Source organism: Aulonocara stuartgranti (assembly GCF_965226115.1).
Source record: "Aulonocara stuartgranti genome assembly, chromosome: 8".
NCBI lineage: Eukaryota > Metazoa > Chordata > Actinopteri > Cichliformes > Cichlidae > Aulonocara > Aulonocara stuartgranti.
Genome location: NC_138959.1, coordinates 17,665,022 through 17,692,752, shown reverse-complemented (window position 1 = coordinate 17,692,752; position 27,731 = coordinate 17,665,022). Strand labels below are relative to the sequence as shown.

Sequence of the window (27,731 nt, the reverse complement as noted above, 5' to 3'; positions counted from 1 at the left end):
TAACGTTGGTCCTCTTTAATGGCTTTTCTGATGTTTGTCAGAGAAATGGGAAATGAAGTCTCAGTAATCATGAACTAAATGTGAGGCAGCAATTCATGTCTTGACATCAGCTTGCATTAAATGTATTAAGTTTTTTAAAAAGAACTGAACCTCCTGTGGTTGTATTAGACTGTGACGACAAAAAAATATACATAGCAGAATTAAACGAATTACATCTTTTGTTTTATTTATACTTTAAAAACAGACATTTTTACAATCTTTGTATATAAAGACTCTGTTCTAATCCCTGCATGAGTCAGTCTGGCACACTGAGGAACAAAACTTCTTGATTTGCAACTCGATAAAGTCTTTCACAGCCTGCAACGATCTCCCCGAGCGACTTAGGCGGATGAAACCGGTCACTATCTGCGAAAGCATTTAACACGCTTTTTGTTGCGCCAGATCTCACAAAAGCTCAGGAAAGTCACGCTTTTATACAATCACAGGGTCAACATCCCTCACATTAAAATAAACAAAAATACACAGTTGTTTTTTCTTCTTAAAAGAATCCTTTGATCACTTCAGTCAGCTCTGCTCTGATCAGGAGATCATCTGTCCTCTTCTTGTTTTGAATTTGTAATCCTCAGTGATTCTTGTCTTTGGGAAGCTTGGCCTTTCTCTCGCTCCTCTTGTCCAAGAATTTGTTTTTCCTACTCACTTTAATCTCTGCCTCCCACTGCTTTTTCACCATTGTGTACAGCCTCATGGTGGCCTGTGCGTCTTGGACCTGGAGAAAGCAACAGGCAAAGATCAGCCCAAGTGTTACTAACATTGTTGGGCAATAACACACTGGTTGTTTCTACATGCTGCAGTACTGCTGGGTCGGTGATTTTAGTCCACTGTTGGATGATGACATCATGAGATTAACAATAAAGTTTTCTAGATATAGAATAAATGTTAATGTCATGAATATAAAGTGACACGATGCTTTTGTAAGATGCTACAAGTGCTAAAATGCTGCAAATTGACCATTTGGGTAAGTGGTTGCTAACGAGAATATTACTATTATATACACTTATCTTCTGGCCTTGAGGGGTCAAAGATATACCCGTGTGCCAATTTTCGGTCACTCAACCCTGATGATTTAAAAGGAGTTTATCGAATGACTTACAGATGAATGTTCACCCTCTTGGACCTTCACATCGAGGATTTTTCTACAAAGGAGTTTGAGCGAGGGTCGACCGCTCTAAAACAAAAGAAAAATGCCTCATTATCAGTTATAATTCATTCACACATTCACTGCGGAAACTGTTGAGACATTGGTGACTGCATCATACCTTTACGATCGTCTTAAAGGGTTTATATTTCTGAGTATCTCTGATTTTCTTTTTCGGATGATCCAAGAGCAGAATCTGGAACGGCAGATAGTTTGTGGCTGCTCATAATCAGACTAAAAAACAATATTGCATTTGTTCCATTTCAGATATCACATCCATGCTACCTTTAGATCATTGTGTATGGCGTGTCCAACCACTACTCTCCCTTCCAGGATGTTAGCAACCTCCCTCTGTACAATCTGTACATCCGCTCCTGCAGAGAGACAAACGTGGCTTAAAAAACATCAGAAACAAAACATAAGGAACAAAGAGACTTTAAGTTGTTCTTTGCAACTCATTTCATTTCTCTCACCATCTTTGATGTCCTCTGGTCGGATGCCGCTGACAGCTGTCCTGTAGTCTGTTACCTTCTCTGTGGGCTTCACATATTTGTCATAGATGCACTTCCCAAACTGGTTCACAATTGACACACGTGCCAAGATGCTGTCCTCTCCGTCAGGACCAACTCCCACCATCTCACAGTCAATGGCCACCGCCTTAGTGAGGCTTAAGGTGAATGAAAAAGTGACAAGAAAGGAGAGACATTACAATCATCATCTTCTGTGTCAATGTAAACCCCTCAATGTACACCGAACGCAGTGGTTGCTTCGCTCGCTGACATGATTTTACACTTGCATCTTTAACCCTTGCTCGACACTTCAGGCTACAAAAATTGAGAGGTGCATCCATCAGGAGTCACAGGTTTTTCCACAGCATTTATCTGTATTATCAGTGACTTTCTACAGCAATGTAGTGAACTCTGAAGCGGTATTGACAGGTTGTGTCACCACAAAGTACAGTGAAGGATTTGAATTGTATAAATTCCATTCAATAATTTATCCATCTCCATATCCTGCAGAAAACATTCAGCAACCATGTTTACTTCATACTCTGTCAGGTCAATTCACTAAAACATGCAATGACAAAAGTATTTATCACAGACTATATGTAATATTTGACTCCTTGAAGGAAAGCTCCATGAAGCTCTCCACTGAGGGGGGAAAAATAGTCTCCATCTCCTTTGGGTCATTCCATCTCATCAATTTCATCAAATTAAAAAAATAAAAATCCCACCTGATCATCATATCTAATGGAAAAAAATATATATTCCTGTGGAACGATACACTGTTCATCAGAAATGCCAGGTTTCTGCTGTCATTAGATCTTTCAGAATATATGGTGGGGGGAGTGTGTTTGACATTTTTCAGGGGTTCTGTGAATATGGGCTCTCAGGAGTGTCGCTCAACTTCATACAGAACGAGTCCCTGAAATAATTGGATATCTGATCTTTGACAGCAGATCCAGAGAACTGGAGAAGGTGGGGGGGGGGGGGGGGGGGGGGGATTGACAATTTACTTTGAGCTTCTTATACACGAGGCACGTAATGTTGTCGACCCAGTTGAGCGGTTTCAGAGATATTAAAGTCTGACTTTTGGGAAAAACACATTTTGTGTGACATTATGTGCCAAATTCACATTGTTAATATTACATCCACAGTTAATCACAGCCAGCTAATCCCACCCCAGCAGCAACATTACTCTGAAATACTTGTATTGAGATAAGTAATGACATTAGAGACTTGATATTTTTTATGATCGCTGTTAAGGCATTCATCTTTCCCCGGGAATATTTTCAGGCACTTTTCTAAAATGGCATGAAAGCTGCCCGCTGTATTCTGAGTGTGTTTCCCACTGTACACTGAATGCACAGCGACTTACCCTTCAAAAGCATTCTCCTTAACCAGGCTCTTCTCTGTGTCATTAGCCGAGGCACCATCTGTACCCTTGGCCTTGCCCTGCTTCTTCCTCATGATCTCGGCTGCTTCTGCTCCCATTGTCGCCTCAATGTCATCCGGGTCCACGTCATCAAACCAAAGGTCCTCTCTGCAACAGCAGAGAATGAGATGGGATTATCAGACATATTTATTCTTGCTGAATAAATGAGTCAACGTCAGTGCTAATATATACATACTCTGTTGGCTTCGTCTCCTCGGATTCAAGCTTCTTCTTCTTAGCTGCCTGTAGGCTGTTTGGCTTCCCGCTATCCCGCTCTCTTTCTGGAGCAATAGCATGTTTAGTCTTCGAGACATTCGACACCTTTGAGTTGACCCCAGTCTTACCGGAGACAAAACTCTTAGGAACAGTTTTGTGATCTGATTTTTTCTCAGTGTCTCTCTGGCTTGGTGCAGCATTGTTCTTAGAAATTATTTTAGAAGTATTTTCTTGGACATTCTTTGGCGAGAAGCCGTTCTGATGTCTTGGTGCTGCCGGCTGCTTCTTCTCTGACTGACTGGCCTTCAACAGCTGAAGGGAGTAAAATAGGAGAGAAAAACCTGTGGGTAGTATTAAACACAGGCACACAAAAACCAAAGTGTGTGACAGGACATGCATGGAGCTCAAACTATTACACTCACTAACCTCTTGAAGTGCTTTCCAGTTGGCAGAGAACTGCTGGGAGTCTTTTGGAGGAGCAGTTTGTGGAGCTGTAGGCTTTTCTTGCTCCTTGTTTGCAGGAGCTGAGTAAAACCAATGCCTCTCGTTCTTTTTTAATATGCCGTTTTTCTTATTAGTTTTCCGCTTAGATGCTTGAGCGGGAAAGTGTTTTTTCTGTTTCTCCACCTTAGACATGATCACCTATCTCATGTATCCTCACCTCCTTATATTTTTCTTGGTGAGGTGTGTGAAGCCACGCTGGCTTGTCAGATGTCCGTTGAGTTGCCAAACAACTTCAGACAGTAAGAAATGCCTCCCCCAGACTAAGCTCACCTTTCGTCCAGCACACAAGCAAAACTGAAGCACGTCCCTGAACTGTACATAAAATCGCTTACTCGTAAAACTTCACTCACTCCGAAGCCATGCCGTAGAGTGTTTTCCCACGATGTGCAACAGTGAAATGTGTCCGTCACAAACATGACGTCGTGCTGTAGCGCAAGTGCGTCACGTCAGTAAGATATGAAAAAAAATCTCCGACCGTGCTTTTGTTTTACAATTATATACATGTGAAATTTTATATAATTAACGTAAAAAGTCATGTATTGACGCTTGTTTTGTGGGCGATTCAAAGGCGGAACTAATGTTTTAGAAAGGGTTTCGCATCGTTCTGAGGAAAAATGACGGACCGTGGCGGAAGGCTTCATGGCACTAATGTAAAAAAACACAGTGGGTTTTGATAGACGTATTAAACCCATGTTGTATTACTCTGGATAATCATCAGGCATATAATTAACGTGGTAATTAATGTTAAGCATCTGAGTAAAGTTAGCGTTTAAAGGAGCAAAGAAAAACGTATTTCCAGGTATGTAACTTCTTTTTGGGGCCTGAATGTATTATTGCTGTCTCGTTGCTCTCCCACACGTTTCTGTCTGTGTTTTGGTTGTAGATCATGTTGGAAAACTCGCCATCTCCTCTGCCTGAGAGGGCCATTTATGGGTTTGTTCTCTTTCTCGGATCACAGTTTGGCTTCTGTAAGTGAAATATCGCGTCCTCCAATCCAAAACACAAAAAGGTGTTCAAGCAATGCATGTCTGTAATACTCACTGCGTCTCTCCACAGTTCTGTATTGCTTATGGGCTTTCGTGCCAGAGGATTGGCTTAATTCAATAGGGCTCACTTACTGGCCTCAAAAGTAAGTAGAACTGCTCTGAAATAAATGGATCACTGGGGAAGCACCTGCACAGTTTCATGACAGTGTCAAATGTGTGTTCTGTGTAGGTACTGGGCTCTTGCGATGCCAATCTACCTGCTGGTCGCAATAACAGTCTGTTTCATTCTGTTATTTGGTGTGAACATGAGCAACACGGCACCGCTGGACTCTGTGGACAACATCACAGGTGAGGATGCTGCACTGTTCAGACTCTGACTGCTTAGGTCTGATTAGGTTAACTAACATTTAGAGTGAGAAGATGAAGGAATCTAAAATTGTACTGCGTGAGAATATACATGTAAACAAGCTGAAAATAAAATGCACTTCAGTATATTACACTGATTGGCCATTTTATTAGGTGCTTTCTTATAACAAGTGGTTATCTGAGTTACTGTTGCCTTCCTGTCAGCTTGAAGCAATCTGGCCATTCTCCTCCTGTTGTGTGGGGAAAATCCCAGTAGATTACCAGCTTCTGAAATATTCGGACCAACCTGTCTGCCACCAACAACCATGCCCCATTTTCAGAATTTCCTGATTGTTAAATGTCCTTTTTCTGTCACAGATGTGTATGCACAAGGCCAGAGCACCGAGTCCTGCCGTAACGGAGGAATACCCCGATTGAAGGATGTGTCGATTAGTGAAGTCAACAAAATGTTCTATTTATCACCCAGTATGTAACAAGCACAGTCTGATACTGCTGTGGACAGAGCAGAAGTAAAGCTGCAGGGGTTTTATTTTGGTGTTACTGTTTGTCTTTTTTTATGAAATGTTTTGTGCCTTATTTATAAGAAGATATATTCTGTTGACTTTTTTGTTGTTTAAGCGTCTTTATAATGGTTAAATGTGAATACACTGGTCACAATAAGATGCATATTGAATGAAAACAAAAGTAAATGGCTGTACTGTCTATGTTAAAATACAGAATGTTTATATTTATTATTCTGTGCAATAAACATATCCTAAATAATCATATTTTTTATGTTAATTCTTTTATTTTTAAGTCCACTGCTAGAAGAAATGAACATCTTATTTTGTTCTTGTACTTTAATGCCTGTCAGAAATGTGTGTCTAAATTAAAAGTGGCTCCAGATAATTATTTATGCCCAATCTGCATCTGAATCATTACTAAAGCTGCAAATGAACATCTGCACTTGATTATCCCAGAGAATAAGAGGCAGTTTTTAGCATTTTATCCCACAATAAATTTTTGGTTTTTGGTCACCAGCCACTTTATTAGGTACACCTGTTTAACTGTATGTTAACACAACTTGTTTACACATTATGAGCTGCAGTCTTTTTCAAATATTTTTTATTGCTGTCCACTAGGTGGCGATAACGGATCGCTTTAGCCTAAACGTTAAACAAACACCAGGCAACCAGGAGATTTGTTGTTGCGCTTTAATCAACGTGCATAACCGGAACAAGATTACGAAATTGGGCGAGTGTCCGCATAATCCTGCAATATGTAACAACACAGAGAGCGCTGTCGACACAGGGACACAAGTGAACAGCAGAGGGCAGCAGCACGCCGCCCAGCGTCCAGTCTGCCAAGCCAAAGGAGAAGAAGACGTTGTTTGGGAACGATTTCGGGCACTCCGTGGGGGATCTTTGCTTGTTTAAATACTTCGGAGTAAAGACTAATGGCTTTCGCCGTGCCTGTGTGGCTTGCGGTCCAGGAGGAGCTCCTGGCACAAAACGAGGCAGAATGCGGAGCTTCGAGCTGTTTTGACACTTTCGACGATGAAGCTCTTTTTCAGTTGTTCCACCTGAGCAGACCCTGCATCCTGTTCATCGCAGACGCCGTCCGCATCCGCATGAAGGACGCCGCCCCCAAGAAATCTCAGCTGCTCGTGGACGAGATGGTCATGGTGGCGCTCAATTATTACGCACATGGGGTCTCCACCACTGCCGTGCTGCAGAAAGCCGGACTGAGGCAGACGGACTGCCCCACGACTGTGGTCGGTACAATCTCGGGAGTCATAGCAGGGATGTCCGATGTATTCATCTCTTTCCCGCTAACCCTGGACGCCAGAACTAATGTCGCCTTAAAGATAGAGAAATTCTGCGAAATCCCAAACGTGCTGGGCGTCTTGGCTCCTGCGCACTTCAAGATCAGAGCATCTCCATATGAAAAGGACGCTTTCAGGTCTTTTATCAATGCCCTTGGTTACACATCGGTTGTAAGCCAGATCATATGCGACTGCGACGGCAACATACTGAGTGTTGAAAAGTGCTGTGTTGGTGGCACGTTTGAGCAAGAGATGTGGGACTCCTCCTTTAAAGGAAGGGAAATGCAAGAGGACCTGCTCAGCCCGTTCTGGTTGATTGGTAAGAGCAGTGATGACCTCTTGTGCAAATGTTTATTTAGAAATGTAAACTGGAGTGAAAGCACAGTGAGGTATCAAGTCAAGCATAAAAACCTACAAAACTATCATGTTTGCGTCTGACGATGACTGGTTGCCTAGCAACAAGAAGACGCCCAGGAAGACCCCACCCCATCATCTAAACTACCCGAAATTCTGCACCTCCCCTACTTGGGTCACCCAGCAATAACCCTTCCAGAAAGGTGTAAAGATCCCTTGATTAAGTAAAGGTGTATGAGGGATGCAAAGATACAGATATAAATTAAGGCAATGAATGCAAGGCAGTTATTCCCAGAAAGAACAAACCTGCTCTTTAGTGTTTCTATTCCCTGAAAAAGGCTAAATTGACAGTTGGCAAAAGTATTAACTTCTTGGCAAACAGTTGATTTCGCTGGAATATTTCATTCTATTTACATAAAACACAAATAAAATAGTGTTTTAACTTCTTACACATAAACTTACTGGGCATGTTATTAATGCATTATTACGTTATTATTCATGACCTAGATTCAACAGGGTGCTGGAAAATTTCGTCAGAGATTTTGGTCAAGGTTTCTTGATTCATATCAGATTGCTGCAGATTTGTCAGCTGCACATCCATAACGGGAATCTCCCTGATCACCACATCCCATTCTTCTGTCGTCCAGTTTCGATGAGCCAGTGCAAACTGTGGCCTCAGTTTCCTGTTTTTAGCTGACGACTGTCGCACCCATTGTGGTCTTCTGCTGTAGTAGCCCATTGGCTTCAGGTGTTTTCACAGATGACCTTCTGCATACCTCAATCGTGGTTACTTTTGCCTTCCTAGCAGATCAAAGCAGTCTGGCCATTTTTCTCTGACCTCTAACATTATAAGCTGTTTGCTGCCAGGGAACTGCTGCTCACTGGATATTTTCTTTTTCCTACCATTATATGTAAACTCCAGCGCTTGTGTGAGGAAATCCCAGCAGACAGTTGTGAAATACTTAGACCAGCATATCTAGCATTAACATCTCACGTTCAAAGTTCTTTCTTCCCCACTGTGATTCTCACTTTGAGTTGTGGAGGCCATTTCAGTACAGGGAACTCATTTTCATGCTCAAGAAACCAGTTTTACATGAATTGAGCTTTGTGACATGGCGACTATCTTGTCTAAAGGAGTCACTAGAAGATGGGTACACTGTGGTCATAAAGGGAGAACATAGTCAGCATCAATATTTAGATCTGGGCTCTGGCATTTAGAAGATTCTCAGTTTGTAATCAGGGATCAAAGTATTCCGAGAATGGCTCTCAATAGAGTGGCACCTGTGTGGTCCACATTGTTCAGAGATGCTCTCCTGCTCTGATATTCACTGCATTTTCTTTTGTTTCATTTGAAGGTGGGAAAGGCTACTACTTAAGCAAGCACGTCTTGACTCCTGTATCACTGCCCGCGAACAACAACGAGATCCGCTTCAACGAGGCCCACGCAAAGATCCTCGATGTCATGCAGACGACACTGGATTCCATGAAAAGGCGTTTCAAGTGTCTGATGCAACTTGGTTTTGCACAAGAAGGCTCACTTAACAAACAGTCTAACATTATCAAAGCATGCAGTGTGCTGCACAACATCGCTAAAAAGTTCTCTGTCCCTCCCCCACCTGACGCTGGTAAAGCTGAGCCGCTATATCCTGGCAAGCAGCAGTCAGGGCCAGTAGAGATCAAACAGGAGGCCCTCAAAGCCAGACAGGAAGTTATTGATAGTAAATTCTCTGCTGTGTCCAGCAGTCAGGACCCCTCAGGTAGCAACGTCACAGAAGAAGATGCATAAAGGGTTGTTTCTGGTCTATGAAAGAGGATCAATGACACACTGACACCAAAACTCAGCTTTTATATTTCTGTGAATGTGAAATATTATATTTCTTGCAATTATTCCTTTGTTTTGTACTTATTTTAATAAATTCATTTTTTAAACATTTTCAAGTCATCAGAGTGCTATTTTCTCACATAAAAACTGACAACAAAAATAATAATATTACATATTTAGAAGAGATGCAAACTGAATAAGATCTGAAGTGTGCAATGCATTTACAGAAATAGTTAAGATGTAATAGTTTGTATTATTACGTTTAAAACCAACATATTGCTTATAGACAAATAGTTTTTCATTAAGTGCATAAAAGATTGAGTGCAGGGTTGACACTACGCATTTGCGTTTTGCCGACGGAGCTCTTGGAGGGCAGTGGCATTGACGTATATCATATCTGCGTTCTCGTATGTGTTCTCATAAATGTTCTCTTCATTCGTGTCTTTTGGTTGCAGACTGTCCATGATGCACTGGTGCAGAAAAACGTACTGAGACTGAAAAGGAAATACCAGAAGTTGTTGGTCATTTGAAATGCAGAACTTCTGCCAGGGGAGATTATGATAGTTTCTTGCAGGCAACATTGCTAAACAGTTTCACAATAAAGCATTTCTTTTTTTTTCTCAAACAAAAAGATCCAATAAAGCTTTGTTTTATGAAAACAAATTTTCAGCTCACTTACTTAAAAAGATGTAGACATAGACCCTTAGAGAGAAATGCTGGCTCTAATGTCACGAACAGGACTATAATAACATTTCAATCAAGTGTTTTGCTGTCTAAATTACTACTTAACAAGTGCAATTAACAAACTGGGCATTAAATATATTTTAAGCAGGCATCTGTTGGTAATACCTACAAAGTCTGCCTTGTTCTGAAAAGTTGAACAATAGAAAAAATTCCTTTTCAAACTCATATTTTAAGATGAAATGATCAAAAATGATGACCCAAATTTAAAAAGCAAACAAACAAAAAACAACTGCATATCTTATGATGAATAAAGTGCTGTCTGTTTGTTGTTTCACCAGCTGTGACTATAAAGAAATACACGGTTAGCTAATTAAGGAAGTAGTGGCTCAATCAGAAGCAGTTTAACACAGTTACCTCCGTCTGCACCATGTACGGTCGGCTCAGTCTCATCTTGTGTACGAAGGCATTGATGCCGACTGCTTGTTCTTTCTCCAGCTGCTGAAGCAGCACATCCAGGGAAATGATAGTGCCAGTTCTCCCAACTCCAGCACTAAGAGAGACACAAGCGTAATAATAATATAACAAAAGGTTTTTAAGGTCACATAGAAAGCTCTCGTCACTGTGTCTGTGCCAAAGTTATTGTAGTTAACAAAAACTAAACTAGAACCTACAAGTAGATGTGAAAACTGTTAAAATGCAGAATTGGACTTTTGAAAAAAGTGAAAAACTATAATGTGCAATACTGTTCCTCCCTATTGAGGAAATGTCTTTGGTCAAAGTTGTCATCACAGTGAGGCTTTGATGCATGTGTTTGCAATTTTTAGTGTAATATCTGTTCAAAACTTTTAAAAATATACCCCTGACAAATACCCTCAATGTTCTAATCATAAAAAACCCACAGAAACTAATTAAAGCTTCAATAAAACGGAACATTTCCAAACAGTAAAAACCAAAGTGAAACTAGTTAATGCAAAATGAAACTAAAGTGAGCTGAAAACAAGACATAACAACAGAAAGAAAAACAGATTAGAAAACACAAAACCTGAACAAACTGTTCTGTCACAACAGACACACTAGCTGGGTGGATATTGTATAAAAGCAACCCTGCACCCATGTAAAAGGAAACACTTATTTCATACCTGCAGTGAACCACAGTTGGTGCTTTGCCCCCTTCTCTCTCTATGTGCTGTCTCATCAGTCCTCTGAACTGGATCAGGACCTCTGTGCACTCTGGGACTCCATGATCAGGCCAGGCAGTAAAGTGGAAATGTTTAACTGTCCGTTCTTCTGAGGTTTTTCTCTGTGAAGAGAAAATATCCATATACAGTTACTTTATGTATATGTCTTGATACACAGCAATTATCAATCAACCATTATTCTTTTAAAAGCAACATTAACAGCTAAAGCCTTCAATGTTTTCTATTCATGTTTTCTAGCCTTACTTAGTACCATCTACACACACACTCAGAAGATATAAGTAAGTTTTTATACATCTTTCAGGTTGAATTCTCTCAGCGTCCAGTTGGTCTCCTGTTGCTCAGATCTCATGGTGACCAACAGCTCTCCATAAAGGCATGACTTGCTGTCTGCAGGCCAGTATTGTTCACACTTGGTCTAGAAAAATGAGCAAAAAGCAAAAAAAATACACATACAAAATGTATTTTAATCATAGATCTTGATCTGTTCTTTGTGAAGTGACCAGTATGTTTCCTCCTGACAACAACTTCCATGAAAGACTATCAATAAAACATTTTAAGATTTTCCTGAAGACTTACCCGCCCTCCTTCAATGCAGTTGGTTACCATAACGATCCTCTTAACTCTTTGTTCCCAAATCATTCTCCAGAAATCATTAACAGTAGAGGGCAGAGGGCCCTGAGTGGCAATGTACTCTCTGTTACTGCTGTAGCCCTGAAAAGCAGTGGACAAAGTTAATATGTAGACTAATTTAGCTTGTATATCTTCTGCTCGTTATAGAAATGAAAAAAGAAAGCTCATGAAATCGCACAAAGGTGCTTGTTTATATGCTTTCTGTATGGTGTAGTTATAAAGAGATCTTCACTGAACTTTATCTTAATGTAACACTTACCGGCATGTAATTGGCATTGATATAGTCTGAAATTCCATCAGGATCTGATGTAGTTAGCTTCACACGACACCAGTCATCTAATATGAGAAAACAGGTGATTTAACTCCAGTGCACCTCCAGTAGTCCTGACATAGACTGCTAGACTGAGCTCACAACAGCACGGTTCAACAGTCAGAGGAGAGACTCACATGGCAAGACGTTATTGAAACGATTCTTCGCTTTGTTTTCAGGTAGAATAGCAGTCTTTCGTGTCTGGTCTGTTCCAACAGGAGCGAGGCACTGCATGAACGTAGCAGATAACAAAGCATGAAACTGAGATACTGGCCATCGTAAAACGAATAAAATGGTAAGAAATAAAACAGTAAAGACACAAAAACAGGAACACACAGAAGCAGAAGAGGAAAAAAAATCTTGATCTTTTTATGCACCTCATATTCCTCGCTGAAGCCTCTGTTCTCGTCCAAACTCAGCTGATGGAAGTGGTCCGGAAACTTTGCAGAGGGAATAGATCTAAAAATAAATAAATAAATACATAAATAAATAAAACATAAAAAAAGTAGAATTAATCTTAGCTTTGTTTTGACCTAATGAAATAATACAGATTATACAATAGTACTTGCCATTAATGATCGTCTCTCAAACGTATTCATTAATTTTGCCTTAATTAATGTTTTTTCTTCATTGTGGGTAATTGTCATTGTAAAAAAACACTTACTTGCTCTGTGTGTTTGGTACTTTGGATCCACCAATGAATGAAGACTTCTTTCTGCTGCAGGATCAAAACATTAAATATGATAAATGTCTTGATTTAATTTACTTTATTCTTGTCAGTGAATTGAGACCCACCTAATAATATCTGGTCTTTTGAGGAAAATTAAGACAACCAGAGCAACCAGGAGACCAAAAAGAAGCACACCAAATACGGACCCTGCAATAACTCCTAAAGGGAGCAAAAGCATAGTTAAAATGCAACAAAGTTAAAAAGTTTAGAGCTTTATTTTACACTTGAGTGAAATGAAACGATTTGTAATCAAGTCAAAGTTGAAAATACTGTATGTTGTTATGATTACAAGCAGTAACATGGTAATGTAGTTACTTTTACTCACCCCTTGGATCAGTTTGGCAGTAAAACACATGCGGTTCAGAACTCCTCACCCCAGACAGTGAAGTTACAGACACCTTATATTTTTTGGCAGGTTGGAATCCATCGATTATGATCTCAGTTTCAGGACTAGCTACTGTGTGAGTCTTTCCAGTCACATTCACCTCCGCATTGGTCCACTCGCCCTCTGGAACTGTCCATTTAATAACAAAAGAGTATCCAGCTGCCCAGTACTCACAGTGAGCATTTAGATTAGGAGGAACTGAGTAAAACAAGAAAAAGGTTTTACAGTCAAAACTAAAGCAGAAAATATATGACTTATAGTGAGTATAATTAAACTTTTTATACTATAAAACAGAGTCTATGAAAAGTGCATCATTTTAAAATTTGTTCTCAAATAGAAAGATTATTTGCTTTACTTTTAATTCAAAGCAGTACCCTACAGTTTAAAAAGTTTATTATAATTTTTGGGATTTTCATATAAAAACTAGAAAATAAAGACCTCAACATTGACACATTAGATATTGAAAGAATTACTCATTTTCTGTTTTAACCTTTTTAATTTCTTGAGCTAATTCATCAGAATGAATTCTTCAGTTAGTAATAAAATGATAGTTAGTTAAAGCTCATATATTAATACTGAATCATATTATGTAACTGTGTTAACCTGTGGTATGTAGGTATGTTAACAAAATTATTTTTCTGCAATAAACTTTTTTAAGATTAAAAATTGAATGCAAGGGTGAAAACTAAAAATTAAAAATTAAATTAAATAAATTCACAGATAACCTTTCTGTAACCAATATGAGTGAATACTTTAAGATCTTAAAAACTAATTTACAGATTAAAAATATGCTAGTCCTTCAAATGGTTTCTGTTGTACTCACGAATTGTTAATTTGTGTTCACACTGCAGGAAAACTCTGGAAGACTTTTCATAGACAAGAGAGATATTATAGGTGGCACCAGGGTAAAGTCCAGTAAACGACACATTTTCACGTCCATCACTGACATGAACGTTAGATCCATTATAGGCGCTTCCGTTCGAGAACAAGCCTTCAATCTTTGCTTTGATTGATGAGTTGGTAACTTTCCAGTCTGCACTGGCACAGTCTATGGCTGAAATAGAGGAGAAAACAGTTATATGCATGAACCTGCTTCTTCTTTTTTACACAACTCATTGAAAAGAGACAAGAAAAAGTTATAAAAAGTCGAACAGAGATAATTTTTTTACCTGTTACAGTGAAATTCGTATAAGGAGTGCTCCTGAGTCCAGCGAACACTGTGGTTAAGCTGAAATCATACTGTGATCCAGGCTGAAGAGATGTCACTACTTTTCTGATTGTATCTGAGGAGACGTTTGACACACTATCTGACACACCACCATTGATTTGAAGCTCGTATTGCCAGGCTTTATTCATGTTCTCCCACTCTAGAGTTATGCTGTTAGCAAATCGTTCAGTCACACTGACCCAAGGCACCACTGGTGGAACTGAAAAAACACAAACAAAACTCAGAAGTGGAATTTGTTCATCTTTTTCTTTTAAAATGAAATAGCTACATGTGACTGTGTAACATACAGGAGCATAGAGCTAGTTCAGTTAACACAAGCTTTTACATACTTAAGCCTGAATAGGTGTGTGAGCTAAATGGCTCAGCATCAATGTATGTTTCCAATCAGGTGATCAGATCAGTCAAAATTAAATAAATAAATAGTGTGTACTAATAATATAATAATTAGATAATTATTGTATAAAATATAATAATTAAGCATGCTGCTCGCTAAGAGCACATTATCCATATTTGTTGCTCTATCACAAGCACAAGCCTATCATCAGGGTTAGATGCACACTTCCTTCTTCACAGAGATATGGTTGGTGGGTGGAGCCAGGATGAATAAATGGCACTGCAGGCCAGAAGGAAAATATAGAATATCGACTTGGACTTATATTGTCCATTTAAATATATTATATCAGGAGCTAAAGATGAAATAAAGACAATTTTACAAAGTCTGATTCACAATGTTTCATCCTTAAGTAACCATTTATGTTTCCTAAGCCTTTAGAAAGTATAAAAATTAAATTTCAAATTCTAATGTCCCCTGTCTAATGTTATAAATGTACATCAGACAAAAATAGGAAAATTTAACAAATGTTTATGTTACGAGAAGCTAGTATATAAGCATGTTCCCCAAAAAAATGAGAAAATATAGAGAAATTACATCTCACCAGTGACTGCGATGCAGTTTACTCCACTGCTTCTGACATTATCAAACACAGTGAAGAGAGTGAAATTGTATCTGGTTCCACTGGTCAAATCTAACACTCTGTATTCGTTTTCAGAATTACTAATATTGATCTTGCTCCCATTAAACGCAAGAATGTATTTGTCGATGTTGGGGACTGTTTTCCACTCCAGAGTTATGCTGGTCTCATTTTGTCCTTTTTTCTTAAAGTCGTCAGCATTACGAGGAGCTAGAATAGAAAAACGTACAAACAAGAAACTGTAACAACATTTTCTGTCAGACACAGAAACATGGAGCGAGGCTTCAGTTTCAGTATTTTTATCAGTCCTTTTGAAAAATATTAGGTGAGCTACACTCTTCTATTTCTGAGAAACCTTAAACATCATTATAGAGCTCTGCCCTTGTTCATGTTGTAGAGGAGCATCAACTGTGGAACATTTTAAAGGACTATGACTGTTTTAGATGTTTTTAATCTGTTAACCTCCACCAGGTTAGCAGTAAGCAGTCTAGGATTATAGGTCGGGTTAGTATTTGACAAATTCAAATTGGAAAATTTAACATATGTTTATGTTATTATTCTGTAGGATGTATTCTGGGATGTTTTTAACCTTGTTCCACTCCAGTGGTATACTCATCTCATTTTGATGCACCACAGTCACATTATTAACACTTTGTAGAGCTAAAGATAAGAGAGGAAAGTGGCTTTGATTTAAAAAAAAAACACACAAAAAAAAACAACAACTCTCCATCAGCTAAAGTTTCAAGTACTAATGAGCCGGTCCATCCTGGTTTATCTGTCTATGTTAGAGAAAATATATCTTACCAGTGACTGCGATGCAGTTTACTCCACTGCTTCTGACATTTCCAAACACAGTGAAGAGAGTGAAATTGTATCTGGTTCCACTGGTCAAATTTAACACTCTGTATTCTTTTTCAGAATTACTAATGTTGATCTCTCTTTCATTAAATGCAAGAATGTATTTGTCGATGTTGAGGACTGTTTTCCACTCCAGAGTTATGCTGGTCTCATTTTGTCCATTTTTCTTAAAGTCGTCAGCATTACGAGGAGCTAGAATAGAAAAACGCACAAACAAGAAACTGTAACAACATTTTCTGTCAGACACAGAAACATGGAGCGAGGCTTCAGTTTCAGTATTTTTATCAGTCATTTTCCAAAATATTAGGTGAGCTACACTCTTCTGTTTCTGAGAAACCTTAAACATCATTATAGAGCTCTGCTCTTGTTCATGTTGTAGAGGAGCATCAACTGTGGAACATTTTAAAGGACTATGACTGTTTTAGATGTTTTTAATCTGTTAACCTCCACCAGGTTAGCAGTAAGCAGTCTAGGATTATAGGTCGGGTTAGTATTTGACATATTCAAATTGGAAAATTTGACAAATGTTTATGTTATTATTCTGTAGGATGTATTCTGGGATGTTTTTAACCTTGTCCCACTCCAGTGGTATACTCATCTCACTTTGATGCACCACAGTCACATTATTAACACTTTGTGGAGCTAAAGATAACAGAGGAAAGTGGCTTTGATTAAAAAAAACACACACACACACAAAAAACATCAACTCTCCATCAGCTAAAGTTTCAAGTACTAATGAGCCGGTCCATCCTGGTTTATCTGTCTATGTTAGAGAAAATATATCTTACCAGTAACTGCGATGCAGTTTACTCCACTGCTTCTGACATTTTCAAACACAGTGAAGAGAGTGAAATTGTATCTGGTTCCACTGGTCAAGTCTGACACTCTGTATTCGTTTTCAGAATTACTAATATTGATCTTGCTCCCATTAAACACAAGAATGTAATTGTCGATGTTGGGGACTGTTTTCCATCCCAGAGTTATGCTGGTCTCATTTTGATGCACCACAGTCACATTATTAACACTTTGTGGAGCTAAAGATAACAAAGGAAAGCGGTTTTGATAAACAAACAAACAAAAAAAAACACAAAAAAAACCCCAACAACTCTCCATCAGCTAAAGTTTCAAGTACTAATGAGCCAGTCCATCCTGGTTTATCTATCTATGTTAGAGAAATTACATCTCACCAGTAACTGCGATGCAGTTTACTCCACTGCTTCTGACATTATCAAACACAGTGAAGAGAGTGAAATTGTATCTGGTTCCACTGGTCAAATCTAACACTCTGTATTCGTTTTCAGAATTACTAATATTGATCTTGCTCCCATTAAACGCAAGAATGTATTTGTCGATGTTGGGGACTGTTTCCCACCCCAGAGTTATGCTGGTCTCATTTTGTCCTTTTTTCTTAAAGTCGTCAGCATTACGAGGAGCTAGAATAGAAAAACGCACAAACAAGAAACTGTAACAACATTTTCTGATAGAAACAGAAACATGGAGCGAGGCTTCAGTTTCAGTATTTTTATCAGTCCTTTTGAAAAATATTAGGTGAGCTACACTCTTCTGTTTCTGAGAAACCTTAAACATCATTATAGAGCTCTGCTCTTGTTCATGTTGTAGAGGAGCATCAACTGTGGAACATTTTAAAGGACTATGACTGTTTTAGATGTTTTTAATCTGTTAACCTCCAACAGGTTAGCAGTAAGCAGTCTAGGATTATAGGTCGGGTTAGTATTTGACATATTCAAATTGGAAAATTTGACAAATGTTTATGTTATTATTCTGTAGGATGTATTCTGGGATGTTTTTAACCTTGTTCCACTCCAGTGGTATACTCATCTCATTTTGATGCACCACAGTCACATTATTAACACTTTGTGGAGCTAAAGATAACAAAGGAAAGCGGTTTTGATAAACAAACAAACAAACAAAAAACACACAAATAAACAACAACTCTCCATCAGCTAAAGTTTCAAGTACTAATGAGCCGGTCCATCCTGGTTTATCTGTCTATGTTAGAGAAAATATATCTTACCAGTGACTGCGATGCAGTTTACTCCACTGCTTCTGACATTTCCAAACACAGTGAAGAGAGTGAAATTGTATCTGGTTCCACTGGTCAAGTCTGACACTCTGTATTCGTTTTCAGAATTACTAATATTGATCTTGCTCCCATTAAACACAAGAATATAATTGTCGATGTTAGGGACTGTTTTCCACTCCAGAGTTATGCTGGTCTCATTTTGTCCATTTTTCTTAAAGTCGTCAGCATTACGAGGAGCTAGAATAGAAAAACGCACAAACAAGAAACTGTAACAACATTTTCTGTCAGACACAGAAACATGGAGCGAGGCTTCAGTTTCAGTATTTTTATCAGTCCTTTTGAAAAACATTAGGTGAGCTACACTCTTCTGTTTCTGAGAAACCTTAAACATCATTATAGAGCTCTGCCCTTGTTCATGTTGTAGAGGAGCATCAACTGTGGAACATTTTAAAGGACTATGACTGTTTTAGATGATTTTAATCTGTTAACCTCCACCAGGTTAGCAGTAAGCAGTCTAGGATTATAGGTCGGGTTAGTATTTGACATATTCAAATTGGAAAATTTGACAAATGTTTATGTTATTATTCTGTAGGATGTATTCTGGGATGTTTTTAACCTTGTCCCACTCCAGTGGTATACTCATCTCATTTTGATGCACCACAGTCACATTATTAACACTTTGTGGAGCTAAAGATAACAGAGGAAAGTGGCTTTGATTAAAAAAAACACACACACACACAAAAAACATCAACTCTCCATCAGCTAACGTTTCAAGTACTAATGAGCCGGTCCATCCTGGTTTATCTATCTATGTTAGAGAAAATATATCTTACCAGTAACTGCGATGCAGTTTACTCCACTGCTTCTGACATTTCCAAACACAGTGAAGAGAGTGAAATTGTATCTGGTTCCACTGGTCAAGTCTGACACTCTGTATTCGTTTTCAGAATTACTAATATTGATCTTGCTCCCATTAAACACAAGAATGTAATTGTCGATGTTGGGGACTGTTTTCCATCCCAGAGTTATGCTGGTCTCATTTTGATGCACCACAGTCACATTATTAACACTTTGTGGAGCTAAAGATAACAAAGGAAAGCGGTTTTGATAAACAAACAAACAAAAAAAAACACAAAAAAAACCCCAACAACTCTCCATCAGCTAAAGTTTCAAGTACTAATGAGCCGGTCCATCCTGGTTTATCTATCTATGTTAGAGAAATTACATCCCACCAGTAACTGCGATGCAGTTTACTCCACTGCTTCTGACATTATCAAACACAGTGAAGAGAGTGAAATTGTATCTGGTTCCACTGGTCAAATCTAACACACTGTATTCGTTTTCAGAATTACTAATATTGATCTTGCTCCCATTAAACGCAAGAATGTATTTGTCGATGTTGGGGACTGTTTTCCACTCCAGAGTTATGCTGGTCTCATTTTGTCCATTTTTCTTAAAGTCGTCAGCATTACGAGGAGCTAGAATAGAAAAACGTACAAACAAGAAACTGTAACAACATTTTCTGTCAGACACAGAAACATGGAGCGAGGCTTCAGTTTCAGTATTTTTATCAGTCCTTTTGAAAAATATTAGGTGAGCTACACTCTTCTATTTCTGAGAAACCTTAAACATCATTATAGAGCTCTGCCCTTGTTCATGTTGTAGAGGAGCATCAACTGTGGAACATTTTAAAGGACTATGACTGTTTTAGATGTTTTTAATCTGTTAACCTCCACCAGGTTAGCAGTAAGCAGTCTAGGATTATAGGTCGGGTTAGTATTTGACAAATTCAAATTGGAAAATTTAACATATGTTTATGTTATTATTCTGTAGGATGTATTCTGGGATGTTTTTAACCTTGTTCCACTCCAGTGGTATACTCATCTCATTTTGATGCACCACAGTCACATTATTAACACTTTGTGGAGCTAAAGATAACAGAGGAAAGTGGCTTTGATAAAAAAAACACACACACAAAAAACCAACAACAACTCTCCATCAGCTAAAGTTTCAAGTACTAATGAGCCGGTCCATCCTGGTTTATCTGTCTATGTTAGAGAAAATATATCTTACCAGTAACTGCGATGCAGTTTACTCCACTGCTTCTGACATTTCCAAACACAGTGAAGAGAGTGAAATTGTATCTGGTTCCACTGGTCAAGTCTGACACTCTGTATTCGTTTTCAGAATTACTAATATTGATCTTGCTCCCATTAAACACAAGAATGTAATTGTCGATGTTGGGGACTGTTTTCCATCCCAGAGTTATGCTGGTCTCATTTTGATGCACCACAGTCACATTATTAACACTTTGTGGAGCTAAAGATAACAAAGGAAAGCGGTTTTGATAAACAAACAAACAAAAAAAAACACAAAAAAAACCCCAACAACTCTCCATCAGCTAAAGTTTCAAGTACTAATGAGCCGGTCCATCCTGGTTTATCTATCTATGTTAGAGAAAATATATCTTACCAGTGACTGCGATGCAGTTTACTCCACTGCTTCTGACATTTCCAAACACAGTGAAGAGAGTGAAATTGTATCTGGTTCCACTGGTCAAGTCTGACACTCTGTATTCGTTTTCAGAATTAATAATGTTGATCTCTCTTTCATTAAACACAAGAATGTATTTGTCGATGTTGGGGACTGTTTTCCACTCCAGAGTTATGCTGGTCTCATTTTGTCCATTTTTCTTAAAGTCGTCAGCATTACGAGGAGCTAGAATAGAAAAACGCACAAACAAGAAACTGTAACAACATTTTCTGTCAGACACAGAAACATGGAGCGAGGCTTCAGTTTCAGTATTTTTATCAGTCCTTTTGAAAAACATTAGGTGAGTTACACTCTTCTGTTTCTGAGAAACCTTAAACATCATTATAGAGCTCTGCCCTTGTTCATGTTGTAGAGGAGCATCAACTGTGGAATATTTTAAAGGACTATGACTGTTTTAGATGTTTTTAATCTGTTAACCTCCACCAGGTTAGCAGTAAGCAGTCTAGGATTATAGGTCGGGTTAGTATTTGACATATTCAAATTGGAAAATTTGACAAATGTTTATGTTATTATTCTGTAGGATGTATTCTGGGATGTTTTTAACCTTGTTCCACTCCAGTGGTATACTCATCTCATTTTGATGCACCACAGTCACATTATTAACACTTTGTGGAGCTAAAGATAACAGAGGAAAGTGGCTTTGATTAAAAAAAAACACACAAAAAAAAACAACAACTCTCCATCAGCTAAAGTTTCAAGTACTAATGAGCCGGTCCATCCTGGTTTATCTGTCTATGTTAGAGAAAATATATCTTACCAGTGACTGCGATGCAGTTTACTCCACTGCTTCTGACATTTCCAAACACAGTGAAGAGAGTGAAAGTGTATCTGGTTCCACTGGTCAAATTTAACACTCTGTATTCGTTTTCAGAATTACTAATATTGATCTTGCTCCCATTAAACGCAAGAATATAATTGTTGATGTTGGGGACTGTTTTCCACTCCAGAGTTATGCTGGTCTCATTTTGACCAACGGCCTCGAATTCTTCAGCATTACGAGGAGCTAGAATAGAAAAACACACACAAAAGAAACTAAAACAATGTTCCCAACAACATCTTGTATTTTGTTTATGTTTTAATTAGACTGAATGTTTTATTCAGTGCTCACTAACCTGTCACAGCACTGAATCTGTATCCACTGCTGTTGAGTCCATCAGACGTGGTGAAGAGAGTGAATGTGTAGTTTGTCCCAGCAGTCAGAGAAGTGACCACATGTACTATGGGTCTTTCTTCAGTTTTACTAATATCTTCTCTTATATTACCATATTGCAGGATGTATGTTGGGATGTTCTTAACCTTGTTCCAGGTCAGAGTTATACTGTTCTCATTTTGTGTGGTCACATCCACTCTGTCAACATTATCTGGAGCTGATGATGTGATTGTTCTAGTGGAGTCAGTTGTGCCCTAAAAGCAGAAAAAGAGTGAAAACTACAGAATCTAAAATCTGTGAAAAAAAATCACCATTGAATACCCAGTTAACACGAGTCTGTGGCAGAGTCACAGAGCGATGTTTGCTGCTTTTAATTTCACATCTACATTATATCATAAACATTATGTGAACAGTAATACTTCGAGATATCCTCTGAGCATTCTGCTTTATAAGAACAAAAACTTTCACTAAAAATAAAAAAAATAATGTGCAGGAAACAAATAAGTCAGTGTCAAATTATTTTAGCATTTTATGTGTCAGCTTCTACAACTAGCAACATCTATAACATAAAAATCACAGAGCTGGCAAAAAATCTATTAATTAAGTGTTTGCTTTGACTAAAAATGCAAATCATATGTATTATTATATTGTATATTATAGCTACAGTTACTTACAGTTACTGGCCTATGAAATATCTAACACATTTCTCCTCGGACACACTCTTTAAAATTCCACATCTGATTTGATTAAATCATGAGCACTGCACCATGTAAGTGTTTAAGATATTGTTGAATTTTCTTCTTTCATCCTCTTTTTGTTCTCAGAGGAAACAGATCGGTGTCGCAAAGAAGGAATAAATTCGTGTTTCAAAATCTGGAAAAGTCCAGAATTTTCATGCCATTTAACAAGATTTTGTTGTTCTTGTATTTCTGTACAAACCAGTATTTCACAAAACATAACTATAGTGTTTCAAATACATAATGAAGCATGTCATGCATTTAGGCTTCACTGTGGTTTTGACTGCACTGCTTCCTTTTGTCGGGGGTAACCTACACTGAGCTTCGCTATCTGATCACCATCAAAGTGAAAGGTAAAAAAAAACTTACCCAGAGTAGACTCAGGAAGACACAGAGCAACAAGTGGTCTGAGATAAGGGATAAAAGCTTCATCGTCTTCAGGACTCCTAACTGGCACACATACTTTGAACTTGTTCAATTCCTTTGTTTTCCCCGGATAACCTTGTAGCTGCTATTTTCAGCACCTCTGCTGGTATGTTGACAAAAACCACACTTAAGCTTGGCAAAGAATTTCTCTGACATGCACTATGATAACTTTAATTCAAAGTTGTTGACTTTTAATTCTTAGCTACATCCTCCTCTCGTAACCTCTGGTCCCTTTTCATATTGGCAAATGACTAAGTAAATAACTGCTTCTCCTTTCTGGCCTTGTACAACTACAGAGACCTTTGCCCCGCCTGTTACTTCCTTATTAACGGTCATGCTGTGCTGCTTGTCAAAGGTACGTCAATCAAGAGCATTTGCCTCTCTTACATGTTTATTGGAGGTAATTGCTGCATATCAGCTGCTATTTATCTGTTCATGCTTGTGGCCGCTTGTGTGCCTTTATTATGGGCAAATAAAAGATGAGACGTTTTTGTTTATGATCACAGGTAAAGTTGTGAACTGCTACTTTGAATAAATAATATTTGTGTTGTTTTATTTTAAGAATTTCCAGTTTTTTTAAGGTTTTAAGTAAAATCACTGTTTAGGTTCCTCCGCTGATTGCTTTCACAGCAGAGTGGATCTCCTTCTTGTGTCTTAGCACTGTCTCAGAAAGTTGTGATATTTATAGCTTCCTTGTGGTTGATCTCAATAAGGAACTGCGAACAGAAACTTACCCTCATACTGTTAACTGCGCACAAAGTCACAACAGTCTTTATGGTGTCATATTTTGAGTAGCGCTCAATAAAAGTGCTGATATTTCAAAGAAAATTGTTGTCCACTGTGGAAACATGATGGGGAAGTTAGGATTCATAAATGATAATAGTTTTCCTCATCTGTTAATATGGAGTCATTTCAATTTTTGAGCTTCCGTGTTATACTGAGGATAAAGATAGCTCTTTTTAAACAAGTGCATGCATTGACTATTCATAGTTAAATAACAGTATTTTATTATGTAGGGAGCTTTCAGCACAATCATTTGCATGTTATTAAGACTTGTGAAAGTCTTAAAAACAAATGCGCTTCTGTTTAGCATGGTGCTTGAGTTTCATGACGCTTTTGCAAACCACATTCTGCAGCTTTCCTTTAATATAAGTGGTGGCAGAGCTCTTATACCACAATTAGAGCAGCCTCTTCTGTTACAATAGTTTGAATGGCAATAAATGTGTCACCTGCATATGCTATCGTGACAAGCCTCACTGAATCTACTTCTCAAATCTTTCAGCCCTATAGCCGCATACAATAGATGCAACTTTTTACCTCTCTGTGTGAACACTTATATGCTGGCCTTTGTTTCACTGCAGGAGGATAAAGTTTTCATGATGATGGTGAAGACTACCATCAAACACATCAGTGAAAAGCTCTAATCTCCCTCAGTGTAGGGATCAAAGCTGCACTGGAACAGCTTCACAGAAAGTACTAGAACTTTGCTCATCTTCCTTGTTCAAATCACATCCTAAAAGAGAATCGGGAAATATTTTCAAACCACATCCCTTGTTCCAGTAACTGGAAGAGATAGTTGCCATGGTAAAGTAATAAATAGCATATATTATGGCTCCTAAAACCACAAACGCATTTATCAGAACTCTAGCCTTAACTGTGTGTGTGTGTGGGGGGGGGAGCAATGCATGTTTAATGTTGTGAAATATGTTTACTATCTTTAATTGTTTTAGCCGGTGATTATATTGGTAATTGATTTACAGGAAACAAATATACTCACTTGTACAGTTTAGACGTCAGTTCAGTTTAAAGCACTCTCAAGCCATTGTTCTCAGAACACAAAAAACAATGTGTGTACAACACTTTTCTCAGTGCCACCACGCTGTGACTAACTGAAGTTGTCCAACACAAAATTGCTAGCTGCTGGAATGTGTGACTGATCTGTTGCTGCAGTCTTGGATGTCCGTGAGAGAACCACCTCTAATGCAACTATTCTTGGTGGAAATCTAACTAGACAGAGATACCCAGATTAGTACTCCAACCTGTACTTTAACCATTGTTGAATCAGCACCCAGGCCCAAGCTGAAACAGAGAGACACAAGACAAGGGGAACTGGGACAAAGAAAACACTTAGCATATTAGCTTAACTACATGTTTGGTGTGTTTGGATGCCAGGGAATCAATTGCAGTGTACTGTGCAGGGGTATATTAAGAAAACAAATAATCTGGTGAAAACAAAAGTAAAGCTGTAATAAAAGGAAAGCCAGAAAAATATGCCAGGTGCATGGAATAACACAACTGTATATAAATAATCCAAAAAGAGACGTGTCCCGTTTCAATACAGTGGTTTGCAGCAATGAAAGAATGGGGAAACATAAAAATAGAAGTTGTAAAGTTGTAAAGTGTACAGAGAAGGGAAAATTTTTTTTAAAATAAAGACAGGAAGTGTAGAACAGACGTATAGAAAAAACCTCAAGCCATGAAGTATTTGTATAAAAAAAATTATAATAACTTCTGCTTTCTCTCTCTCGCTCCCTCTCTCTCTTCCATTGTGCTCAGGTTAAAGCCTCTGCAGGAATCATTCCGACCACAGGGGCGGCGCTGCACTTCAGTGTATCTCTGCCATACAACGACGACGAAGAAGCAGAACCGGACGCTACTTGTGGCGTAAACAATAAACAATTTTGTGCTGGGAAGATAGTGACATTGCGGTCACGTTGGTGTCACAATAAAAGGTAGGTAACAAAATGGTAGGGTGACATTGACCCGGAATAGATTTATAAAACTTTATTCATAGTCTGGCGTATCTTACGGTATATTAACAAGCACTAAATTGCTGCAAACGTAGCTAAAGTTAGCTAAACTGCACCCTGATAGCATCAGCAGGTATTTCTTGTTTAAGTGGGTACAAAAAGTGGTGTTTAACCGAGCAACAGTCTTAATAACATGTACTAACGTAACAACCACCTGAACCCAATCGTTTGATGACACACGGCGGCAGTGGGGCAGGTGTTTCTCTGAGCTCTTAAATATCAGTTGCAATGTGTTGCTGGCTGATAAATACGTGCTTCGCTAAAACGAGCGCATTTCACACGGAACGTCTTTGCTAGTTTGAACCCGAGGAAGAGGCGGTAGGCGATATTTAACTTTCTTTTGGGCTTACTTCTAACACGAAGGAGAAATCACTCATTGTTGGCACTTGTCTCTATTGTTCTTTCTGTCTTTTAAGCACAACACTAGCTGCATTCGTTGCTTTCTTTTTCTGTGTTGTAGACATGCAGTCTGCGGTGAAACAAAACTTTCATGCAGAAACTGAAGGAGATGTCAACAAACTGATCAACCTGAAGTTAAATGCATCCTACGCCTACCTTGCCCTGGTATGATTCTTGTAATTGTAACACTAATACCTAGCAGTATAGTGCCTGTATGTCTCATAATCTGTACTATATATTTCTAGATATCATTGTTTTCTTTTCTTTTGTTTCTCTTTTTTAGGGTATGTATTTCGACAGGGATGATGTTGCTTTGCCAAACTTCTCCAGTTTTTTCCTGGAGCGTTCAGCCAAAGAGAGGGAACAGGCTGAGAAGCTGCTGGAATACCAGAACATGAGAGGCGGACGAATTTTGCTTCAGAACATCTCTGTACGTCCCAAATGTTATGGGTGTCCTTTTAAAGATGTTGTTGAGATGGGTGTATTTGTTGGTACACACTACTTTTTTTTTTTTTTTTTCTTCTTCCTCCAATAAAGTGTCAACATTTTGTTCTAGAAACCAAGTAAAGAAGACTGGAAGGGCGGTCTGGATGCAATGACCTTTTCCCTGGAATATCAGAAAACCTTAAATACACGTATCCTTGATGTGCACCGCAGAGCTGGCAGCCATACTGATCCCCATGTATGTCTGGGATTTTTGTTTAGTTTTTTAAATATCTAAATATAATTCTTGTGCTATTAACACAAGAAGTATATTTGGTCTAGAATATTTGCAAGTGTCATAGTATGAATTATTTTACCACTTACTCATCTAACTTCTCTTGTAGCTGTGTGACTTCCTCGAGCAGCACTTCCTCGTCGACAGCCATGACACCATCAAGAAGCTGGGCGACTACATTGGCAGTCTCACCCGCATCACTGCGTCTGAAACGACCGGTGCTATGGGAGAATACCTCTTTGACAAGCACACTCTGTAAAAGGTCCTGGGAGAACAGTGAAAAAGGTCCACATTTCAAAATATACAGAGATAGGCAAAGGCAATAATCCACACTGTACGTCCTTTCCCATTAAAACTTTACAAAGTTGTTACAGTCAACCACAGGTATTATCCAATTGCACTAGACCAAGTTAAATCGAAATGCCTCAGTTTTTCTTATAAAGAAAAGAAATTCAAATGTGTTGGGGAAATTGTTCTCATAAATGTGGTGCTAAACACTACCGTTTTTCTAAGCTGTTACAATGAGTAACTTGTTCATGTGGATTCCGTTTTTTATCATGTGTGAAACATTCCATTGTCATGTTTCAACCCACAGAACATTTTTATAAATGAACAATTTTTGAAGAAGGAAAAACAAATGGACATTTCAAACATTCAATAAAGTCTCATTATGCTGAAAAATCTCTTGTTTGTCTTTAAAAGTCAGGTTTGTGTGTG

At 38.4% G+C, this 27,731-nt stretch overlaps 5 protein-coding genes across 8 annotated transcripts; 3 read left to right on the top strand and 2 right to left on the bottom strand.

Moving 5' to 3' along the window:
* Positions 1-200: 200 nt before the first annotated feature.
* Positions 201-4,248, bottom strand: rexo4 (REX4 homolog, 3'-5' exonuclease). Its single transcript, XM_082544809.1, has 8 exons — positions 3,773-4,248; positions 3,327-3,658; positions 3,074-3,238; positions 1,669-1,862; positions 1,481-1,569; positions 1,317-1,391; positions 1,151-1,225; positions 201-766 (listed from the first exon to the last, which is right to left on the bottom strand). Exons 1-8 carry the CDS (start codon positions 3,980-3,982, stop codon positions 623-625), a joined length of 1,284 nt encoding a protein of 427 aa, XP_082400935.1. The 5' UTR covers positions 3,983-4,248; the 3' UTR covers positions 201-622.
* A 193-nt stretch (positions 4,249-4,441) lies between these two features.
* pigp (phosphatidylinositol glycan anchor biosynthesis, class P) lies at positions 4,442-5,992 on the top strand. The gene is made up of 5 exons (XM_082545436.1): positions 4,442-4,649; positions 4,734-4,818; positions 4,907-4,979; positions 5,066-5,184; positions 5,560-5,992. Exons 2-5 carry the CDS (start codon positions 4,737-4,739, stop codon positions 5,673-5,675), a joined length of 390 nt encoding a protein of 129 aa, XP_082401562.1. The 5' UTR covers positions 4,442-4,649; positions 4,734-4,736; the 3' UTR covers positions 5,676-5,992.
* Positions 5,993-6,388: 396 nt separating this feature from the next.
* On the top strand, positions 6,389-9,293 carry LOC309712651 (putative nuclease HARBI1). Its single transcript, XM_082543621.1, has 2 exons — positions 6,389-7,325; positions 8,716-9,293. Exons 1-2 carry the CDS (start codon positions 6,638-6,640, stop codon positions 9,144-9,146), a joined length of 1,119 nt encoding a protein of 372 aa, XP_082399747.1. The 5' UTR covers positions 6,389-6,637; the 3' UTR covers positions 9,147-9,293.
* A 14-nt stretch (positions 9,294-9,307) lies between these two features.
* Positions 9,308-23,384, bottom strand: LOC309712648 (receptor-type tyrosine-protein phosphatase H-like). Of its 3 annotated transcripts, XM_082543616.1 has the most exons (25): positions 23,031-23,384; positions 21,887-22,178; positions 21,532-21,777; positions 20,694-20,939; positions 20,295-20,540; positions 19,454-19,699; positions 19,055-19,300; positions 18,213-18,458; positions 17,365-17,610; positions 16,966-17,211; positions 16,124-16,369; positions 15,284-15,529; positions 14,290-14,547; positions 13,944-14,174; positions 13,061-13,318; positions 12,801-12,894; positions 12,670-12,723; positions 12,383-12,464; positions 12,143-12,233; positions 11,955-12,031; positions 11,642-11,776; positions 11,358-11,480; positions 11,006-11,166; positions 10,281-10,416; positions 9,308-9,676 (listed from the first exon to the last, which is right to left on the bottom strand). In XM_082543616.1, the coding sequence occupies exons 1-25, from the start codon at positions 23,091-23,093 to the stop codon at positions 9,518-9,520; spliced, it is 4,674 nt and encodes a 1,557-aa protein (XP_082399742.1). In that variant the 5' UTR covers positions 23,094-23,384; the 3' UTR covers positions 9,308-9,517. The 3 variants fall into 3 exon arrangements, with proteins under 3 accessions (XP_082399742.1, XP_082399743.1, XP_082399744.1); XM_082543617.1 differs by lacking the exon at positions 20,295-20,540 and having other exon boundaries at positions 9,309-9,676; XM_082543618.1 differs by lacking the exons at positions 16,966-17,211; positions 17,365-17,610 and having other exon boundaries at positions 9,310-9,676; positions 23,031-23,383.
* Positions 23,385-25,681: 2,297 nt separating this feature from the next.
* On the top strand, positions 25,682-27,695 carry LOC309712653 (ferritin, middle subunit). Of its 2 annotated transcripts, none has more exons than XM_082543623.1 (5): positions 25,682-25,819; positions 26,358-26,461; positions 26,580-26,726; positions 26,853-26,978; positions 27,124-27,695. In XM_082543623.1, the coding sequence occupies exons 2-5, from the start codon at positions 26,360-26,362 to the stop codon at positions 27,271-27,273; spliced, it is 525 nt and encodes a 174-aa protein (XP_082399749.1). In that variant the 5' UTR covers positions 25,682-25,819; positions 26,358-26,359; the 3' UTR covers positions 27,274-27,695. The 2 variants fall into 2 exon arrangements, with proteins under 2 accessions (XP_082399749.1, XP_082399750.1); XM_082543624.1 differs by lacking the exon at positions 25,682-25,819 and adding an exon at positions 26,100-26,215.
* Positions 27,696-27,731: the final 36 nt, after the last annotated feature.

What these genes read in the sequence shown, in the direction of transcription:
- rexo4 (XM_082544809.1), bottom strand. Translation starts at nt 3,982, where the DNA reads ATGTCTAAGGTGGAGAAACAGAAAAAACACTTTCCCGCTCAAGCATCT. An exon ending in ACTGGAAAGCACTTCAAGAG is followed by an intron (nt 3,659 to 3,772) that starts GTTAGTGAGTGT and finishes TACTCCCTTCAG; the next exon opens with CTGTTGAAGGCCAGTCAGTC. An exon ending in CCTTTAAGACGATCGTAAAG is followed by an intron (nt 1,226 to 1,316) that starts GTATGATGCAGT and finishes CTTTTGTTTTAG; the next exon opens with AGCGGTCGACCCTCGCTCAA.
- LOC309712648 (XM_082543616.1), bottom strand. Translation starts at nt 23,093, where the DNA reads ATGAAGCTTTTATCCCTTATCTCAGACCACTTGTTGCTCTGTGTCTTC. An exon ending in AAACTGCATCGCAGTTACTG is followed by an intron (nt 19,700 to 20,294) that starts GTAAGATATATT and finishes TTTCTATTCTAG; the next exon opens with CTCCTCGTAATGCTGACGAC. An exon ending in AAACTGCATCGCAGTTACTG is followed by an intron (nt 19,301 to 19,453) that starts GTGGGATGTAAT and finishes TGTTATCTTTAG; the next exon opens with CTCCACAAAGTGTTAATAAT.
- LOC309712653 (XM_082543623.1), top strand. Translation starts at nt 26,360, where the DNA reads ATGCAGTCTGCGGTGAAACAAAACTTTCATGCAGAAACTGAAGGAGAT. An exon ending in CCTACGCCTACCTTGCCCTG is followed by an intron (nt 26,462 to 26,579) that starts GTATGATTCTTG and finishes TCTCTTTTTTAG; the next exon opens with GGTATGTATTTCGACAGGGA. An exon ending in GCAGCCATACTGATCCCCAT is followed by an intron (nt 26,979 to 27,123) that starts GTATGTCTGGGA and finishes CTTCTCTTGTAG; the next exon opens with CTGTGTGACTTCCTCGAGCA.
- pigp (XM_082545436.1), top strand. Translation starts at nt 4,737, where the DNA reads ATGTTGGAAAACTCGCCATCTCCTCTGCCTGAGAGGGCCATTTATGGG. An exon ending in CGGATCACAGTTTGGCTTCT is followed by an intron (nt 4,819 to 4,906) that starts GTAAGTGAAATA and finishes GTCTCTCCACAG; the next exon opens with TTCTGTATTGCTTATGGGCT. An exon ending in CTCTGTGGACAACATCACAG is followed by an intron (nt 5,185 to 5,559) that starts GTGAGGATGCTG and finishes TTTCTGTCACAG; the next exon opens with ATGTGTATGCACAAGGCCAG.
- LOC309712651 (XM_082543621.1), top strand. Translation starts at nt 6,638, where the DNA reads ATGGCTTTCGCCGTGCCTGTGTGGCTTGCGGTCCAGGAGGAGCTCCTG. An exon ending in CAGCCCGTTCTGGTTGATTG is followed by an intron (nt 7,326 to 8,715) that starts GTAAGAGCAGTG and finishes TTTCATTTGAAG; the next exon opens with GTGGGAAAGGCTACTACTTA.